This window comes from Anguilla anguilla, chromosome 13 (genome assembly GCF_013347855.1).
Source record: "Anguilla anguilla isolate fAngAng1 chromosome 13, fAngAng1.pri, whole genome shotgun sequence".
Lineage (NCBI taxonomy): Eukaryota > Metazoa > Chordata > Actinopteri > Anguilliformes > Anguillidae > Anguilla > Anguilla anguilla.
Genome location: NC_049213.1, coordinates 7,506,590 through 7,529,338, shown reverse-complemented (window position 1 = coordinate 7,529,338; position 22,749 = coordinate 7,506,590). Strand labels below are relative to the sequence as shown.

At 41.6% G+C, this 22,749-nt stretch overlaps 1 protein-coding gene across 1 annotated transcript in view; it reads left to right on the top strand.

The window, feature by feature from the left end:
- Nucleotides 1-3,623, top strand: part of LOC118211366 (NACHT, LRR and PYD domains-containing protein 3-like) — a gene marked incomplete at its 3' end in the record, with an annotated part of 51,663 nt that extends 48,040 nt beyond the window's left edge. The window contains exons 11-14 of the mRNA XM_035388525.1: nt 165-338; nt 1,930-2,091; nt 2,826-2,872; nt 3,103-3,623. Of these exons, the coding sequence (XP_035244416.1) occupies nt 165-338; nt 1,930-2,091; nt 2,826-2,872; nt 3,103-3,623 (904 nt within the window). The remainder of the gene's footprint in view (nt 1-164; nt 339-1,929; nt 2,092-2,825; nt 2,873-3,102) is intronic.
- Nucleotides 3,624-22,749: the final 19,126 nt, after the last annotated feature.

Here is a 22,749-nt window from a genome sequence, read left to right as displayed (position 1 = left end):
CGGGCCGGACTCGGCGCAGATCCGGCCCGGAGTCGCTGGCTGTCTGGGTCTCAGGAATGCGTAGGTACATATATATATATCAAGTGCCACGGTACACAGTGTCACAGCTGTGAATTTGTGTGTGTGTGTGTGTGTGTGTGTGTGTGTGTGTGGTTTCTCCACAGGCTGGGTTGGTGTAATCTCACAGAGGGCTGCTGTGATGTTCTGGCCTCAGTCCTGCGTTCTCCTGACTCAGAGCTGAGAGATCTGGAGCTCAGAGACAACGAGCTGCAGGATTCAGGAGTGAGAGCGCTCTCTGCTGGACTGGAGGACCCACACTGTAATCTGCAGAGACTGGGGTGCGTACAAACACACACCCCTTCAATCCAAAGGGCTCCAATGTGACTAAATACAACACTGATGTCAATGTTTCTAATGTGAAAACAGACACTTCACAGAACTGAAACAGCATGTTCCTGTTCTTCCTCTTGGAAGAATAAGACTCCACACACATGAATGAAGAAAATGAATTAGTCCTGTTTCCTGAACTGTAGTGGGGTGTAAACTCAAATGTGTTTGATAATGATTCATTCCACATTAATTTTATTTTATATATAGCTGTAGAAGGTGTGTAACACACTGCTATGTGTTTGACACACTCAGCCCTGTTAGTTTATATTAATGTGTGTAAGGTGTGTAACACACTGATATGTATTTGACACACACAGCCCTGTTAGTTTATATTGATGTACTGTAAGGTGTGTAACACACTGCTATGTGTTTGACACACTCAGCCCTGTTAGTTTATATTAATGTGTGTAAGGTGTGTAACACACTGCTATGTGTTTGACACACACTGCCCTGTTAGTTTATATTAATGTACTGTAAGGTGTGTAACACACTAATATGTGTTTGACACACACAGCCTTGTTAGTTTATATTTATGTGATGTAAGGTGTGTAACACACTGCTATGTGTTCACACACACAGTCCTGTTAGTTTATATTAAGGTGTGTAACACACTGATATGTATTTGACACACACAGCCCTGCTAGTTTATATTAATGTACTGTAAGGTGTGTAACACACTAATATGTGTTTGACACACACAGCCCTGTTAGTTTATACTAATATGCTGCAAGGTGTGTAGCACACTGCTTTGTGTTTGACACACACTGCCCTGTTAGTTTATATTAATGTGTGTAAGGTGTGTAACACACTAATATGTGTTTGACACACACAGCCCTGTTAGTGCATATGTATGTGCTGTAAGGTGTGTAACATACTGCTATGTGTCTGACACACTCAGCCCTGTTAGTTTATATTAATGTGCTGTAAGGTGTGTAGCACACTGCTTTGTGTTTGGCACACACAGCCCTGTTAGTTTATATTAATGTGTGTAAGGTGTGTAACACACTGCCATGTGTTTGACACACACAGCCCTGTTAGTTTATATTAATGTGTGTAAGGTGTGTAACACACTGCTATGTGTCTGACACACACTGCCCTGTTAGTTTATATTAATGTGTGTAAGGTGTGTAACACACTGCTAGGTGTTTGACACACACTGCCCTGTTAGTTTATATTAATGTGTGTAATGCATGTAACACACTACTATGTGTTTGACACATACAGCCCTGTTAGTTTATATGAATGTGTGTAAGGTGTGTAACACACTGCTAGGTGTTTGACACACACTGCCCTGTTAGTTTATATTAATGTGTGTAATGCATGTAACACACTACTATGTGTTTGACACACACAGCCCTGTTAGTTTATATGAATGTGTGTAAGGTGTGTAACACACTGCTATGTGTTTGACACACACAGCCCTGTTAGTTTATATTAATGTGTGTACGGTGTGTAACACACTACTATGTGTTTGACACACACAGCCCTGTTAGTTTATATTAACGTGTGTAAGCTGTGTGTGTGTCCTTCTCTCTGCAGGCTGTCAGGCTGTGGAGTCACACACAGAGGCTGTGATTCTCTGGCTTCAGCTCTGTGTTCAAACCCCTCACACCTGAGAGAGCTGGACCTGAGATACAATCACCCAGGAAACAAAGGAGTAAGAGTGCTGTCTGCTGCTAAACTGGACAGACTCACACTGCTGTAAGTACAGAGAGTTTCCACACTGCACCTCACACACACACACACACACACAAACAGAAGGGTTTGGAGGGCATGGAGGGCACTGTACAAACCAGCGTTACCCAAGAGGGTTGGAGATCTACAGTGGAGGGTGCTGCACGGGATCACTGCAGTAAATAGTTTTATTTCTGTGATGAATCTGGCAGGATCCCACCATTGTCCATTCTGTATGGAGAGAGAAACTGTTTATCATAGTTTTTCTGGGTGTGCCAGACTTCAGCCTCTCTTTTCTTTTTTGGGAAGTTTATTTATTTTATCCTTGGTTTCCCATACAATCACAGATACGTGCCAGCTAATTTATTTCATTTCAGGGCTAAAATGGCAGTTTCTATAAGTGGGGAAAAATATGATTGGTGGAGGGGACCGGCAAGATGTGGCTGTTTGGGGTTTGATCAGGGACACAGTGATGGTGGAGTTTCAGTATTACAAAGCAATGGAGAACCTGAGTGTGTTTCAGAGTGTGTGTGTTATAAGGGTGTTTTATGTTCAGTGGAGGGAGGGGAGCTATTTTTGCACATGGAACAGGGTGAGTGAATGGAATAAGTTTCCTTTCTGACAGATTTGTGTTTTTTTCATATGATCTTGGTTTTGTGTTTTATTGTGTCTTTGTTTTTATTTATGTGATGTCATTGGTGTGTTGAGAGTGGAAATAAAGTATTGTTAAAATTCAGAATTCTGTTCTGCTGTTCTTACAGTGTGGACAATGGAGGAGAGAACAGGACCAAACCAGGACCCAGGAAATGTGAGTGTGTATCAACACAGAACACTTTCCATAGATACACACTCTGCTGTGTGTGTGTGTGTGTGTGTGTGTGTGAGGGACTTCTCTCTTACACACATAAACACACAAACAGAAACACACATGTACACAAACACACACACAGGTACTATCACAGCTCTTTCTCTCACACACACATAAAGAGGTGAATATTAGTAATGATAATTAATCTCATTAATGTCTCTGGTGTGCAGACGGCTGCCAGCTCACACTGGATCCAAACACAGCGCACAGATGGCTGTCTCTGTCTGAGTGGAACAGGAAGGTGACACACACACTGGGGAGTGTGCAGCCATATCCTGATCATCCAGAGAGATTTGAGTACTGGCCCCAGGTTGTGTGCAGAGAGAGTGTGTGTGAGCGCTGTTACTGGGAGGCTGAGTTCAGTGTGTCTGAGTCGAGGGTGGATCGGGTTTCTATAGCAGTGACAGATAAAGGAATCAGCAGGAAAGGACGGGGTTCTGACTGGTTTGGAGGGAATAAAAACTCCTGGAGTCTGGAGCGCAAGTTCGGTTACTTTGGTGAAATCACATACTCTGTCTTACACAATAAGAAGAAAACACGCCTACCTGATCCCCCCTCCCCCTACCGCAGAGCAGGAGTGCGTGGTGGTGCTGGTAGAGGAGTGTGTGTGTACAGGGTAGGAGTGTGTGTGGACCGTCCAGCCGGCACTCTGTCCTTCTACAGCGTCTCTGACTCTGACACACTGACCCTCCTGCACAGATTCCACACACAATTCACTCAACACACACCCCTCTGTGCTGGATTTAGAGTGTGGGACTCCTCAGTGTCCCTCTGTTAACTGGAGTAGAGACACACACACACACGTGCGCGCACACACAAACATGCACTCACACACGCATGCACACACACACACGTGCGCGCACACACAAACATGCACGTGCACACACAAACATGCACACACACACACGTGCGCATACACACTCGCACGCATGCACGCGCGCGCACACACACACACACACACACACTCAATCACACACTCACACACACACTCAGATACACATAGACACACACACCCACACCTACACAAACACATCCACACACACACACACACATGCTCTCACACACACCCTTTCTCTCTCACACTCACACTCATACACACACACTCTCAAATACACACACTGATGTACACTCATGCACACGCACTCGCACACCTACGCACACACACACACTCGTGCACACCCACTCACACTTACACACACATACACACTCTCTCACACCCAATCACTCACACACCTAATCACACACATGCACACACACCTACACACATGAACACACACAATCTCTCGCACACAAAAACACACATTCACCAGTTCACTCTCACGCGCACACACACATGCCTGCATACGTACACACGCTCAAAACCGTATGCACACACACACACTCTCTCTCTCTCTCTCATACTCAGTCAATCACATGAACACACTCTCACATCCACACACATTCACACAAACGCACGCATACACACACAAACTCATGCACTCATGCGCACACACACACATGCGTGCAGAGACACAGACACGTGTCAACACACACACTCCTCAGTGTCCCTCTGCTAACTGGAGTAGACACACACACATGCACGCACACACAAACATGCACACACACACACACGCATACACATACACACATGTGCGCATACACACTTGATTGCATGCACACACACACACATATATATATATACACACACTCATATACACATACACACACACACTCAATCACACACTCACACACATATATAAGCACAAACACTCATATACACCTAGACCCTCACACCCCCACACCTACACACACACACACTCACACTCACATACACACACACACTCGTATACACACACACACACATACACTTATATACACATACACACACACTCAATCACACACTCACACATATATATACACACACTCATGTGCACCTAGACCCACACTCACACACCTGTACACACTCTCGCACACCCAGTCACACACACACCCTTTCTCTCTCAGTCATGCACACACACTCACAAATACATACACTCATGTTTACTCATGCTCACGCACTCACACACCTACGCACGCCCACTCTCTCACACCCAGTCACTCACACACCTACAGACAGACACACACAATCTCACACACACACACACACACACACACACAGACACGCGCATGCAAACATACACACGCTCATATCCGTATGCACACACACACACACACACTCTTTCTCTCACTCACACACTCACATACAGTATATAGACACACACATTCGCAAACGCATGCGCACACACACTCATGCACTCACACAAACACAAACGTGTCAATACACGCACATTCTCAAACCCATACACACACACAGACACACACACATGTATAAACACACACATTCTCTTACCCATACGCAAAGACACACATACTCATGCACACACATGCATACACATACATGCGTGCACACACCATATACACATGTATACAAAAACATTCTCATACCCATACATACATACACACACACACACACATATAAACACATACACATACATACACTCATTCTCTTGCAGGCACACTCACTCAAATACAGTCACACACACACTTTCTCTTACCCATGCACACACACACCCGTGTGCACACACACACTCGTACTCACACACATACACACACACACATGTTCACATCCACAGTCACTCCCACAAACGTATTTACATTACATTACAGGCATTTAGCAGACGCTCTTATCCAGAGCGACTTACACAACTATTTTACATAGCATTTTACATTGTATCCATTTATACAGCTGGATATATACTGAAGCAATGCAGGTTAAGTACCTTGCTCAAGGGTACAACGGAAGTGTCCTACCCGGGAATCGAACCTGCGACCTTTCGGTTACAAGTCTAGTTCCTTACCCACTGTGCTACACTCCGTCATGCATGTATGCATGCATGCGCACACATTCACAAATACACCCACACAAACACACTGTCACCCAATCACACACACAAACACACACACACACGTCGACACGCTTGCAACCTTCCTTGACCAGTGCCTTACCAGTGCAATTTCAGCTGTGCCCAATATTAACCTCAGTACAGCTTAACCCCTGTACATAAGAGTATGATCTTTTAGCAGGTTCAGGTTAAGCACTTGCTGTCTAAATATTATTTTTATTTTTATTTTTACATTTTAATGCATTTATATTGCAAATGTTCAAGGTGTGTTTATGTACTTTTGATTATTAAAACATTAATATAACATTGAGAGTAATAATGCCAAAAGATGGCAGGGTAAAATGTTTTTGAAGTAATAATTCTGTCTCCTGTATCTGCATCTTTTTTAAAAGAAGCCAGTGGCAAACTCCTCCACTTAAATGTGCATTTTACTAGTTTTTACAGTTGCTTTCGTTCATTTTCACAAGAGTTCCAACGTGCAAATTTCTTTGGGCAAATGCAGCTGATAGGGAGAATGCAGAATAATCACTGCAGTGTACTTATTTCCTTTCCATACTGTAAACAATGATGGATTGAGTGTCCTTATTAATTCTGTTAGGATTGGTTTTTTTTGTTTGTTTTTTTGTTGCTTTAATTTTCTTTATTTTCAGACAATAATATGCAATGATTAAACATGAATTATAAAAATATCAAATGTTTTGCTGTTGTGATTTATTATTGTGTGATGTATTGAACTAGTACTTATTTCATATTCTGTATGGGGTTATGTTTGGGCTCAATATGAGTAGATCAGCATGGGGCTAAAATCTGCAGTTGAAGCAGTGACATTCATCTACAGTAGTGGAAATAAAATCCATTATAAGAAAAGTTGTGTAGTGTCTGATGAATGCTTGCTTCTGTTACTGTAAAGTCACTGCTTGTCTATTGAGCTGGTATATTTATGTTACCTCTCAAATAAATGGTTTTCCTGTAGGTTTGAACCTGGATCTGCTGCATCAATTGAATGGATTAGACCACTAAGCTAAAATCAGGGCAGAAGTGTGGTTTGCATGACATCCAGTCTCTGAGATGTTCCTGAGACCCTACAGTTTTTTTCATTTTTTCAGATGCATTTCTAATATCTGCTGTCACACATTACAAATGCATTACAGTATGCTATGATTGCTTTGGCTCAATGTGGAAAACTCAATTTGCCAAACTGACTGGCAAAATTCTTACCCTAAGACACTAATTGCAGTACCTACCCACAAAGTGCACAACTCTAAATCACAACTCAGTTTTCACAATACAGTTGTCTCGTATTAGTACAATGCTCCAATGCTTATTGCTAGACATGCAGATTGTGAAATGAAGTCAAGATGTTTGCAATCCTGTCTCGTCACTTCCAGCAACATTGCCCAGGTGAGTCGCATTGCAGCACGATTGGTAATCCCAACATAAAAGGTTGTTTTACAGCACTTCATTCAGCAGTGTCTGACAACATGGAGCAGCCCAATGCAGTTGGTACTGATGGACGAACCGTGACTGTGGCTGAGGTTGTGGTCAAGCAGGTAGAAGAAATATTGTATCGAATGAATTTAGAGCCACAGTGATTGACCATGTCATAAATCCAGGCATAACAATGGGAGAAGCTGGAAGGATTGTAAGGCCAAACTTAAAAATGTTAAAAGTGGCATCTAATAAGAGCTTTTGGACTGAACATTGATAAGTCAATAATTTACTGCAAAATGTGATACTGTAATTACATTACAGGATTGTTGTGTTGGTGTCATTTTATATTATTTGTGTTCCGTGATGAGCCTGTAAGCCATGTTAATAATTTTTATTAGAGACCACGCAACTCTGTTTTTCCAAAATGCCGGCTGATTCCACATGTGGGAAAATTGCGTTTGTGTTACGTATTCCTGTGGCAATGTCTGTTCTGTCTGTTCTGATAATGTGATTATTTTTCTTCTATTGGATAACGCCTGCTGGTGCAAGTTTGTAATGTTGCATTTGTATGTGTTATTTTTACTGTTTGTGTCAAATGTCTAGAGTGTAAATGTTTCTGTTTAAATGATTGGTTGAATAACACATATCACCGACCATGTTAAACGTACTCACTTACGTGTCTCAGCTCCAAAGGCATGCTGATGTTAAACCCATATTCCAATCTGTTTGAAATGACACAAATTCTGCCTAGTCTGTTCAAACATCAGACATTTTTTAACTCTACATGAATGCCCTGCACCTGAAGGAATGAGAGCTGAAAATGTACAACATTGTTAATCAAAAATTATATCTGGGTGGGTAAATTGGTGGATATGCTGTAGAACATAGTTTGTCATTCATCTATAAATATACCAGCATATCCTGGGCTTTCATTGATGGTTTAATTGTGGTACATATAGCAGTGGCCTGATATGCATTCTATGTCTGCAGTTTGCTTCTACCTGACTGCTTCCCCCCAGCAGGGAAACAGAGGGGCACAACACCCCCCCCCAGCAGGAAAACAGAGGCACAACCCCCCAGCAGGGAAACAGAGGGGCACAACCCCCCCAGCAGGGAAACAGAGGGTCACACCCCCCCAGTAAAGGAACAGAGGGACACAACCCCCCCAGCAGGGAAACAGAGGGGCACAGCCCCCCCCCAGTAGAGGAACAGAGGGACACAACCCCCCCAGCAGGGAAACAGAGGGACACAGCCCCCCCAGCAGGGAAACAGAGGGGCACAGAAGACTCTGGGTCATCCCACCATGGACGGCGCAGGAGAGGTAGCAGGTTTTTAGCAATTTGTTAAGGTGGTCTGGGAGGATGGACAGCGTGGGAAATTGTGGAGGACTGATCGCTCAGTGGGTCAGACTGGTGGAAGATACCACAAGCCAGACTCAGCTTCCTGATCAGGGTCAATTATGACACACTGCCTTCTCCTCAGAACCTGCGCTAATGGTTTGGTGTGGATGAGACCGTCCGCTCTGTGCTGCCCCCAAACGAGGCCTGTGGCACATTCTGTTAGACTGTGAGACGGTTCCAGCACAGGGACACAGAGCAGGCCTCCAGCACAGGGACGCAGGCAGGCCTCTAGCACAGGGACACAGAGCAGGCCTCCAGCACGTTCTGTCAGGCTGTGAGACGGCTCCAGCACAGGGACACAGAGCAGGCCTCCGGTACAGGGACACAGAGCACAGGGACACACAGCAGGCCTCTAGCACAGGGACACAGAGCAGGCCTCCAGCACGTTCTGTCAGGCTGTGAGACGGCTCCAGCACAGGGACACAGAGCAGACCTCCAGCACAGGGACACAGAGCAGGCCTCCGGCACAGGGACACAGAGCACAGGGACACAGAGCAGGCCTCCGGCACAGGGACACAGAGCAGGCCTCCAGCACAGGGACACAGAGAAGGCCTCCGGCACGTTCTGTCAGGCTGTGAGACGGCTCCAGCACAGGGGTGCTACAGATGCAAGCATGACCAGCTGCTGCGGAAGCTTCTGGAAATACTGGTGATCAGCAGACAGGAGGCAAACAGAGACGCCTCTCCTGTGAAAGAGCATCAAACCCACTTTGTGAGGCAAGCAGAGGAGGAGGGGACCGTAGGACACAAAGGTGAGAGTAGAGCCCTGGTTCCAGGCAGAGGGTGGAGCATGCGTGTAGATCTCAGTCCACAGCTCCGTTTCCCAAATGAGATCAGCACAGCGTCCCTGTGGCCTAACATGGAAATGTGGTCTGCTCGGGCGAAGTTGGTGTTCCTTATATGGAGACGTGGTCTACTCGGGCGAAGGTGGTGCTCCTTATATGGAGACATGGTCCACTCGGGCGAAGGTGGTGCTCCTTATATGGAGACATGGTCCACTCGGGCGAAGGTGGTGCTCTTTATATGGAGAAGTGCTCTACTCGGGCGAAGGTGGTGCTCCTTATATGGAGACGTGGTCTACTTGGGCGAAGGTGAAGCTCCTTATGGAGCTCACCCTCCCATGGGAGGAGGGGGCAGAAGCAGCCTATGAACAGAAACGGCTGAAGTACCTGGCAGCGGAGTATGAGAGTGTAAGGAGTGTAAGGAGGCTAGTTGGAGAGCGACAGTATATCCAGTGGAGTTCGGATGCTGGGGCTTCATCTGCCAGTCAGTGCTCCACCTTCTGGAGAACACGGGCATGACAGGAGCAAGCCTGAGGAGGCCAGCTAGAGGGCAGGCTCAGGAAGCAGAGAAGGGGGGCTGGCGGCTTTGGCTCAGAAGGTGTGGGGGGGAAGAGTTGGCAAACACCCACTCCACCCAAAACAACAGCAGGGGGTGGCAGCTGGCCTTCTGGATCAGTTTGAGCCTCTTTGTGTCTCTAGGATAGAGGCTCCCAGCCCAGCACACACAGGTGCAGAACAGGACACCGGCCACAATGATCTGGTAGAACATGGCCAGCCTGCTACACACACCGAAGGAACGTAGCCTCCCCAGAAAGAAAAGCCTTCAGTCTAGTAGGGCCTCCAAAGACACAAACCACTGTATCAAACCATTTATCCATGTGATCAGGTGAACAGTGTTTGTATGTGTGTGGGTGTGTGTTTGTGTGCCTGTGTGTGCATGTTATGCATGTGTGTGCGTGTGTGTATTGATGCGCTGTGTATGTGCTCTGTGTGTACAATAAGAGTGAGCATCTTCAATGCGTCTACCAGTGCATTTCTTTGAAATTACACCCCCATCCTCATGCTAAGTGCAATTTAATAAAACCATTATGTGCCGTGGTAGGAGCTGGAAATGGTTGAGAGTATCGGAGTATTTATTTTTGCTATCAGACCTGTGGGCTGTACTGGAATACTGGAAACACAAAGTGGATGCATCCCGCCATCTGGTGGTCTTGTGACGCTACTACAAGGAACTGAATCACAGAGGGTGAGACTCAAGGCAGCAGTTGGGAGTTTCTAAAACGTTGACTGCTTACTCCAATTCACTTTGTCTAATATAACATTTTTTTTTAAAGATCTGAAACTATGCACTAATATAGGAAATCAGGATGGGGGAAAATATTTTTCATGGCACTGTACATGAGGTAGACAGGTTTCCTTTAACAGGCTATAATACAAGGGGCACCAGGGAGACACACACTACACAGCCTGCAGAGGAATTCTCAGAAGTTTGCGAATGCCACACACCAGTATGGAGTATATTATCTTAACAAAAGCGAGCTCGTCTGAGTAACTTTTTCCCAGTTGTAATTACATCAAACACCCGTGTGATAGAGCCAAAGCCATGACATGACCTTATGTTTAATCTTAAGGCTTTGCTTTTTCAATAAAAAAAAAATCAGCTTTAGTACGATATCAAGCCTACACATGAATGGATTATTTTACTCTGCTTGGGCAAGAAAAAGACACATTTACCACATTTCAGCTTGTGCGCATATATATTTTGTAATGGAATAGGACAGAAAAGCTGTTTTTCATGCCATAGGCAAAACCTTTCATAAGTGGCTCTGACATGCAGTCATACGAGAGCCCAAGGGGGGTCGCTAGAGAGCAATGAAACACAGATCCCTGTCTGACTGAACCCTCCCGTACCCTGGGCAACACAGGCACCAATCGTGCGTCGCCCTGTGGAGCTACCGGGCACAGTCGGCACTGGCACGGTCCGGATTCGACCCGAGGCTGTGAGGCTCATCCATGCACCTCAGCGTGGTACCTTAACCGAATGAGCCATCTAGCAGCCCCAAGCCTTATATAAAATTACACCTTATCAGCATCCATAAGAAATGCTAACTACCATACAATATGCCAAATAATCACTGAATTGATAGGAACCACTCAAAGCAGGTACATGAGGCAGACAGGAAATCAGCAGGTCAGGTGACATTTTCCCACTGTAACAGACTTTAGTACAATATGCACCAGGGAAATACCCACTACGCAGCAAGTAGAGGCTCAGTCTTGATAGTAGTTTCTGAGCATCACACCTCATAAGGTCACATCTCACAACCATGGAGTCTCTGTCTGTGGTCAAACATGCATGTTACATCAGTAATTAGGCCTCACAGCACACAACATAACAGCACAGTATAGTGCCTGGGACGGGGGCGGTGTATCCCCATGGTGGGTGCCAGAGCTTTTCGGGGTCCTCTCAGGAGTGCACTTGGGATGGCCCTGAGCTGCATCCCATCCTCCCCATAGCTCTCCATCGCTCTTCTCCCTCATCGTCACAGTAACTGGGAATGTGGCGACTGGGACAAGACTGCAGGCCTAGGCAGAAGGGGCCAGGAGTCCATACAGAAATACAGAAACATACACTTCCCTTCACTACCTTAAGCCTCCTAGCAGCTGTACACTGCAGAACACACAGAACAGTCTGAAGTGCATTAATCACTGCAGGTTTCCCACTGAATCTACAGGAACTGAGGCGGAGCAGTGAAAGAATGGGCAGTGATTCACTATGAGTGCTCATAGACATGAAAACTGTTTTTCTGATTGATCAAACAGTGAATTATTTGCAAAACATTGATGTAAGGATATCTGGGGAGTTCTGGAAATGACTGTTGAAAAAATATTGTAGTTTCTTTATACAGCCACTAGATGGTGTAGAACTTCAGTTTCACACTGAGCTGTTGTGTCATGGGCGCTTCCTAGTTTGAACCGTAATCTAACGTTTGGTCCTTGGCAAAAATAACAGAATCTGCATAACAAGTATATTAAGCAGCAATAATCATTTTACAGAGTTCTGAGAGCTAGCTTTCTAATAGTTTGTCACTAGATGGATTACAGGAGCTTTCTCTGATCAGAGTATCACAGGCCTCAGTATGAAGTTTGGGTTTTTGTGTCATCAAATTGTCATTGTTGTATACATAAATGATTCCATGTTTCACTTGTGAGCAAGAACATGGACACTGATGTTTTTTATTCTGAAGGTACCTTTTATGTTGTGTAAAATTAGATTTAGTGTGGGCTTTTATCATATGTAGACATAATTCTATAATTATTTCTTTATTGGGAGTATGTGGTCACAATGACCATGACATTTGTCACTGAAATCAGGTTTCTGCGATCAGATTCAGAATGCAAAAATCACTGACTATTCAGTGGTGTGTAAGTGCATAGTGTAATATTAAATATTACATATGGGGGTATGCATCTTTTACACCGCGCACTGTAAAATGTGTATCTTTTACGCTACATAGTCATCTTCCCCCCCTACATCACAAAGATTTAAGGGCCACTGAATCATAACTAACTTCTCCTTGTATTCTTTCTCATTGAATCTGATCACTGAGATCTGATTCTACAAGTGTAACTCTGCCCATTTTTACATAAATCAAATAATGGGCACAGATACACACCATGTACGATCATACAGTTACAGGCCAAATATGTACTCTTGGTTACAGCTCACTGATACCATGTCTGCTGATTTTTGTGCTCATTCTGCATCATTTTACCTGGCTGTATTTTAAACACCTTTTTGACAAATCACTGTTTTAATGCTGATGGATTTATCAAGTTGGAAACTGAGTTGATTATCCACTGAGGAAACATTTTATTACAAATGAACTGCAGCTGTTGTCACTCAATTCAGTTTGTATGGAGGTTACTCTGCTCCTGTTGGCTGTCATTGTGCACCAATACCATGGGCCCCTCTGTGGGAGAAAGGAGACTTACTATAGCTGCTGTGGACCAGAGCTCATATCTCAGCCCTGAAAATGGAAATAAATAAATAAAACAACATGTCCCGCCACAGCTCATTTTGGTTAGCTAGGAAGTGAATCTGTAAAGAGCAAATGCCATGGAAAATCAGATTCTCGATTTAAAAAAAATAATAAAATAAAAAATACTTCGCAAACAACCGATATGATGAGAAACATACAAATGACAAATAACCTTACAAAAACATCCAGACACAATAATTCCAAACCTTGCGCCTAAACTTATAAACAAAAAGAAACATATAAGAATCGGGATAACAAGTAGTGTAAAGTAGTGAAATTAATACAGAAACATCAGCACATACGACCATGATCATGAGGCAGTGATCACTGAGGGAGTGCGATCGATTTTTTTTATTTTATTTTTTATTCGCTGTCCCTTGCTCTATCTTGAAATAGGAAGATGTCTTAAGTTTTTAAGGACATTCGTTATACTCAAATAGGTTTGTTAGTTTTGCTTACAGATACTATACTGGTATAGCAAGTAATATAATAGGCCTATAATATAATATTGGACTGGTGTACTTAAAGTCCCAAAAGAAAAATAATTATCCAGTTGTTGCCCCGCTGAAAATTACAGCTTATATCTGTCGAAGCTGGTTTGATATGTGTTACCCACACTTTTTACCTGTTCGCCAGCTGACCAGCCTATATAGTCAGCTAGTCCACCAGTTTGACCACCAGCTTAATCAACCAGTTTGACCAGCTTTGTCCAGCCAGAGAGCAGCTATGACCAGCTAAATGTGCTGAACGCAGTTTAAACCATCACCAGCTTAGAATTCCAGATATTTACAAGCATGTAATGATTGTTTCTTTTGAATAACCAATTCAATACAATAATTGACGCAGGCAAGAAAAAAGAAAAAATGCTTATTTTTGTATAGCCTATTTCATGACAATATTTACTTCGCTGGACATGACGTACGTATTTGCAATCCCACTCGAACTAGATCGATCTAGTGGCATTTATAATAGCCTAATGATGTACGTCTCTTTAGAGAAAAGCACACACTCTTTCAGCCTCCTGAAAGAAAGTTCCAGTGAAAGCAAATCTTAACGCTACAGCATGCCATCACATTCTAGACGATTCTGTGCATCCCCAACAGTTTAGGGAAGGCCCTTTCCTGTTTCAGCTTGGCAGCGAGGTCCATATAGAAATGCTTTTGTCCAGGATGGTGTGGTAGAACTTGACTGATCTGCACTGACCTCAACCCCATCCAGCCCTTTTGGGATGAGTTGGAAACCAACTGTGAGCCAGGCCTAATCGCCCAATCAGTGCCTGACCTCACCAGTGCCCTTCTGGCTGAATGGAAGCAAATCCCTGCAGCATTGCTCTAGCATCTAGTTTAAATCCTTTCCAGAAGAGTGGAGGTTTTTATAGTAGCAAAGGGTGGACCAACTCCATATTAATGTCCATAATTTTGGATGAGATGTTGGATGTCAGGTGTCCACACACTTTGGGCCATGTGGTGTATTTGGGTCAAAATGATCCCTTTTCAGATCTCAGGCATTAGCTGACCTAACAATTTACACCGTAAATATTTCCCAGCAATATTTGCATATGAGAAAATAAAAGTAGTACCAAAGAAACGACAACAAATTATTCAATGGAATAGTTTAAACAAGGTTTTCTACAGAATGGGTGTGTAAGATGAAGTTTGACATGATCACAGACTTTTGTACAAACCACACTAACCATGACCATGATGAAGTTACTAATTGAACAATGTATAGAACACACGACACCATAATACATTCAGTATTCTCTGATGATAAAAGCATGTAAAATACAATTCAAAAGCTTGTGCGCGAATATGTTTTTTCACGTAGACTACTACTAGATATGAAAGTGCTTAGCGTGTGTTAAAATCGAATTGATTTTAATGGGGTGCTGTAGACACAACAGATGCACTAATTGTTTGTATGTCGGTGGAGAAACTATGTCTTGCTAAAGTGGCATTTGCAAGTAATGGGAGCTCGTAGCCCAGTAAAAAAACATAGGTAAACAGTAGAAACGGCACAACGGTCAGCTGTTGTCGATTTTTAATAAAATCAATAAATCTGCCGTCATGAAATGCATATGGCTCCCCGTGTGAGACTTTTGCTAAACCACCAAAGTGAGCCACCATCATAGCAGCTTTAGTGGTCCGGAATTTTCTTGTGTTGCTTGTGTATGTAATGCTTTGTTTGGCTGGTGAAGGTAAATGTCCAATGGGGAGATATATTGTTTGTGGGCTTGGAGCATTGTGCTGATGTAATCAGGCAGGAAATCCCCTAAGTTTGGGGCTTTCATGTGCGGACGTGTGAAGTTGGTGAATTCTCTCTGTTGAAATGGGGTCAGAAGGTACAGAAATGAATGTTTTTAAGGGCTGAGTGTCTGTGGTCATTGTGGTTATTTCCGTATAGGAAACCCTGAAAAGTGCCAAACCCTCGGTGCCGTACGTATAGGTATGGGGCATGCTGCCCCGCCAAGGCGTAAATTGGCAGGATGGCATACCTGCCATCTCAATATGGCGCTAACAGGTTTACTAGGTAAATCATACCCCGGAGAGGTGGGCATTGGTCCGGTACACTCTCAGAAAAAATTAAAACGTGCCTATATAGGTACAAGTGCTGTGCCCTATAGGTACATACAATTGCACCTCTAACCAACAATGCATAATTCATTTCTATATTATTTCCTTGAAAAAGGTACGTATTAGTACCCAAATAGAACATTATTGCACGTTCAGTGTACATTTGGCAAATTTGTTCCTTAAAGAATAAAAATGTTCATCCACTGTACCCATATTTCACAGTGTACTCTATGGCTCTAACAGATTTACAGGGTATATCATACTTTACAATTACAGTACAATCGCTTAGCAGATGCTCAAATCCAGAGTGACATACAGTAGTGGATCTTGCCAACCAAGTCTGGGTCACTCAATAAAATGATCATTTAAATGAACAAAACATCTTGACAGTCTCTATAAAAGTCAAAAACCCATCACACTCTGCAACCCTATCATCGGCCATTCTTCTGGCGCGTGGTTGGAGGAGGAGGGGAGACTGGCCACACCCACTTTTAGAGGAGGAAGTGCGGTCACAGTTGGGCTGGCGGGACAGAAGAACGCACGATAGCGCTGGGGGTTGGTATCAGCTGATAATGCCTTAAAAATGAACTGGCGGGTGACTGCCTGATGCTGTGATTACAGCTGGTGTGATTGGCCGCTATGATGGCGTAACGCGTGTCAGAGAGACGATGCATCTGCAGTGCTGTATGTAATTAAGAAAAAATGCCCACCTCAAAAAAAAAAAAAAATCTAAATGGCCTAATCATTGTCATCTGAACCTTTTATTTATTTTTCATTTATCATTTTTGCAAACACCAAACACCCAAGCAAAGCTCCACAGAGACTCTGTACCTCTCTAGACTCATGCTCTCTGCTTAATAATAAAAAAGTAAACCGCTTTTAGTATTTTGTCATACAAACAAAATGCTAATTTCTCCATCATAAGTTGCTGTCTGTGATTACCTACTTCCTTGAATGTGGAAATCAGGTTGCAGTTTGTAAATGTATGCAAAATGTAAAACAGGAAGATCAACAACATCAGTCAATATGGTCAGACAAATATCAGTTGGCCCAGAAATTTCCAATTGTGCATCTCTAGTTGGAAATATATTTTGTATGCAGAAATGACACAAATCTACCTTCTTATTTGCCTCAGTGAGGAGTTTGCTATAGCTGGCTTTACACAGTTATGCAACTGGATATTTCCCATCAGGGAAACGTTACTGGGCCTTATTTATCAGAAGGAAAGTGTGACTGTATGGACAGTCATCACAGTACAGAGTTCACCAGCTGTTCTACGAATGACCACGGAGGCCAGGATCTCATATTCCACAACTGCACTGAAGGTAAAGTCTCCACATGTATGAGTGAAACACGACAGCCGCGTGCTTCTGGACTTTTCCGAACTTGTGAATAACTACAAGATGCATGAAACCTACTCCCTCATAACAGTACACCCTGTGATTTAGTCATGGTTCCTCGTGGTTTCATACACATTAAGATATAATGTTCTGACTATTTGCTGTAAAGCGGTGTCACATTCATTTCTTGTATAATTAATGCCTTTCTGTATGGTCTTGTCAGTCAAACATCAAAATAAGAGTTTCAGATAACCATTACACAACAGCTCTGTAGGATAACTTACCTGAAGAGCGCATTGTTAGTACTAGAGCCAACTAGCTTCTTTCCTCAACATTTTTCCTTGGGTTTTCAGGTAAGAATGAGATGTCAGAAACACTGTTTATCTAAAACAGACATCATTTGCTGCCAGGCAACTTATAAACAAGAATGCTCCAGTATTTTCCCATAATAACGTTATAAATACACATATTAATCAGTGCAGTATGTCCTTTTAGAAACACCAACAAAAGAAAACATATAGGGAAACCGTAATGCCCTGGAAAATCACAAGATCCATTTAATACCACCTGTCATGATAAATCAAATTGCAATATTCCTAAATGGGTTTTCAGGTGTTTTCAATGGTACCAATGGCTTCAAATTAGAGTTAAGGGCTCAAATTAGGGTTCAGCTAGGGTTAGGGTTAGGAAAACGATAAGTCTGAGGGTTGAGGCAAGTTCACGGTTGTGTTCAGCAGCTTGAAGAAAGGTTGGTACATGAGTTTTATTGATTTTGAATCAACCAAAAAAATTGTCTAGTTGCATGTGTACCCATGACCTTACAAAATGTCTAATACATGCATGTTTTTCTTAGGGAGAACATTTTTCTTTTTTAAATGACCTCATACATATTATTTTGCATTTAAATTATAGTATTCATGCTATTTACCATGTTTTCCATCCATTTTAAATGGGTTTTCAAGTGTTTTCAATGGTATAAATGGCTTCAAATTAGAGTTAAGGGTTCAAATTAGGGTTCAGATAGGGTTAGGGTTAGGAAAAAGATAAGTCTGAGGGTTGAGGCAAGTTCGCGGTTGTGTTCAGCAGCTTGAAGAAAGGTTGGGACATGAGTTTTATTGATTTAAAATGAAGCAAAAAAAATGTCTAGTTGCATATGTACACATGACCTAACAAAATGTCTAATACATGCATGTTTTTCTTAGGGAGAACATTTTTCTGTTTTAAATTACCTCATACATATGATTTTGCATTTAAATTATAGTATTCTTGAGATTTACCTTGTTTTCCATCCTTTTTAAATGGGTTTTCAGGTGTTTTCAATGGTATAAATGCCTTCAAATTAGAGTTAAGGGCTCAAATTAGGGTTCAGCTAGGGTTAGGGTTAGGAAAACGGTAAGTCTGAGGGTTAAGGCAAGTATACGCTTGTGTTCAGAAGCTTGAAGAAAGGTTGGTACACGAGTTTTATTGATTTTGAATGAACCAAAAAAAATGTCTAGTAGCATGTGTACCCAAGACCATACAAAATGTCTAATATATGCATGTTTTTCTTAGGGAGAACATTTTTGTCTTTTAAATGACCTCATATACATGATTTTGATTTAAATGATAGTATTCGTGATATTTACCTTGTTTTCCATCCATTTTAAATGGGTTTTCAGGTGTTTTCAATGGTACCAATGGCTTCAAATTAGATTTTAGGGCTCAAATTAGGGTTCAACTAGGGTTAGGGTTAGGAAAACGGTAAGTCTGAGGGTTGAGGCAAGTATACGGTTGTGTTCAGCATCTTGAAGAAAGGTTGGGACATGAGTTTTATTGATTTTGAATGAACCAAAAAAAATGTCTAGTAGCATGTGTACCCATGACCATACAAAATGTCTAATACATGCATGTATTTCTTAGGGAGAACATTTTTGTCTTTTAAATGACCTCATATATATGATTTTGCATTTGAATTATAGTATTCTTGAGATTTACCTTGTTTTCCATAGATTTTAAATGGGTTTTCAGGAGTTTTCAATGGTACCAATGGCTTCAAATTAGATTTTAGGGCTCAAATTAGGGTTCAGCTAGGGATAGGGATAGGAAAAAGGTAAGTCTGAGGGTTGAGGCAAGTATACGGTTGTGTTCAGCAGCTTGAAGAAAGGTTGGGACATGAGTTTTATTGATTTTGAATGAAGCAAAGAAAATGTCTAGTAGCATGTATACCCATGACCATACAAAATGTCTAATACATGCATGTTTTTCTTAGGGAGAACATTTTTCTTTTTTAAATGACCTCATACATATGATTTTGCATTTGAATTATAGTAATCTTGAGATTTACCTTGTTTTCCATCCATTTTAAATGGGTTTTCAGGTGTTTTCAATGGCACCAATGGCTTCAAATTAGAGTTAAGGGCTCAAATTAGGGTTCAGCTAGGGTTAGGGTTAGGACAACCATAAGTCTGAGGGTTGAGGCAAGTTCACGGTTGTGTTCAGCAGCTTGAAGAAAGGTTGGGACATGAGTTTTATTGATTTTGAAAGAAGCAAAAAAAATGTCTAGTAGCATGTGTACCCATGACCATACAAAATGTCTAATACATGCATGTTTTTCTTAGGGAGATCATTTTACTTTTTTAAATGACCTCATACATATGATTTTGCATTTGAATTATAGTTTTCTTGAGATTTACCTTGTTTTCCATCCATTTTAAATGGGTTTTCAGGTGTTTTCAATGGTACCAATGGCTTCAAATTAGAGTTAAGGGCTCAAATTAGGGTTCAGCTAGGGTTAGGGTTAGGAAAACGATAAGTCTGAGGGTTGAGGCAAGTTCATGGTTGTGTTCAGCAGCTTGAAGAAAGGTTGGGACATGAGTTTTACTGATTTTGAATGAAGCAAAAATAATTGTCTAGTAGCATGTGTACCCATGACCATACAAAATGTCTCATACATGCATGTTTTTCTTAGGGAGAACATTTTTGTCTTTTAAATGACCTCATATATATGATTTTGCATTTAAATTATAGTATTCATGATATTTACCTTGTTTTCCATCCATTTTAAATGGGTTTTCAGGTGTTTTCAATGGTACCAATGGCTTCAAATTAGATTTTAGGGCTCAAATTAGGGTTCAACTAGGGTTAGGGTTAGGAAAACGGTAAGTCTGAGGGTTGATGCAAGTATACGGTTGTGGTCAGCATCTTGAAGAAAGGTTTGGACATGAGTTTTATTGATTTTAAATGAAGCAAAAAAAATGTCTAGTAGCATGTGTACCCATGACCATACAAAATGTCTAATACATGCATGTTTTTCTTAGGGAGAACATTTTTGTCTTTTAAATGACCTCATACATATGATTTTGCATTTGAATTATAGTATTCTTGAAATTTACCTTGTTTTCCATAGTTTTTAAATGGGTTTTCAGGTGTTTTCAATGGTACCAATGGCTTCAAATTAGATTTTAGGCCTCAAATTAGGGTTCAGCTAGGGTTAGGGTTAGGAAAACGGTAAGTCTGAGGGTTGAGGCAAGTATACGGTTGTGTTCAGCAGCTTGAAGAAAGGTTGGGACATGAGTTTTAATGATTTTGAATGAACCAAAAAAATTGTCTAGTTGCATGTGTACCCATGACCATACAAAATGTCTAATACATGCATGTTTTTCTTAGGGAGACCATTTTTCTTTTTTAAATGACCTCATACATATGATTTTCCATTTAAATTATAGTATTCTTGAGATTTACCTAGTTTTCCATCCATTTTAAATGGGTTTTCAGGTGTTTTCAATGGTACCAATGGCTTCAAATTAGAGTTAAGGGCTCAAATTAGGGTTCAGCTAGGGTTAGGGTTAGGAAAATGGTAAGTCTGGCGGTTGAGGCGAGTTTACGGTTGTGTTCAGCAGATTGAAGAAAGGTTGGGACATGAGTTTTATTGATTTTGAATGAAGCAAAAAAAATGTCTACTAGCATGTGTACCCATGACCATACAAAATGTCTAATACATGCATGTTTTTCTTAGGGAGAACATTTCTCTTTTTTAAATGACCTCATACATATGATTTTGCATTTGAATTATAGTATTCTTGAGATTTACCTAGTTTTCCATCCATTTTAAATGGGTTTTCACGTGTTTTCAATGGTACCAATGGCTTCAAATTAGAGTTTAGGCCTCAAATTAGGGTTCAGCTAGGGTTAGGGTTAGGAAAACGGTAAGTCTGAGGGTTGAGGCAAGTATACGGTTGTGTTCAGCAGCTTGAAGAAAGGTTGGGACATGAGTTTTAATGATTTTGAATGAACCAAAAAAATTGTCTAGTAGCATGTGTACCCATGACCATACAAAATGTCTAATACATGCATGTTTTTCTTAGGGAGAACATTTTTGTTTTTTAAATGACCTCATACATATTATTTTGCATTTAAATTATAGTATTCATGATATTTACCTTGTTTTCCATCCATTTTAAATGGGTTTTCAGGTGTTTTCAATGGTATAAACTGCTTCAAATTAGAGTTAAGAGCTCAAATTAGGGTTCAGCTAGGGTTAGGGTTAGGAAAACCGTAAGTCTGAGGGTTGAGGCAAGTACACGGTTGTGTTCAGCAGCTTGAAGAAAGGTTGGAACATGAGTTTTATTGATTTTGAATGAACCAAAATAATTGTCTAGTTGCATATGTACACATGACCTTACAAAATGTCTAATACATGCATGTTTTTCTTAGGGAGAACATTTTTCTGTTTTAAATTACCTCATACATATGATTTTGCATTTAAATTATAGTATTCATGCTATTTACCTTGTTTTCCATCCATTTTAAATGGGTTTTCAGGTGTTTTCAATGGTATAAACTGCTTCAAATTAGAGTTAAGGGCTCAAATTAGGGTTCAGCTAGGGTTAGGGTTAGGAAAAGGGTAAGTCTGAGGGTTGAGGCAAGTTTACGGTTGTGTTCAGCAGCTTGAAGAAAGGTTGGGACATGAGTTTTATTGATTTTGAATGAACCAAAAAAATTGTCTAGTAGCATGTGTACCCATGACCATACAAAATGTCTAATACATGCATGTTTTTCTTAGGGAGAACATTTCTCTTTTTTAAATGACCTCATACATATGATTTTGCATTTGAATTATAGTATTCTTGAGATTTACCTAGTTTTCCATCCATTTTAAATGGGTTTTCAGGTGTTTTCAATGGTACCAATGGCGTCAAATTAGAGTTAAGGGCTCAAATTAGGGTTCAGCTAGGGTTAGGGTTAGGAAAACGGTAAGTCTGGCGGTTGAGGCGAGTTTACGGTTGTGTTCAGCAGCTTGAAGAAAGGTTGGGACATGAGTTTTATTGATTTTGAATGAAGCAAAAAAAA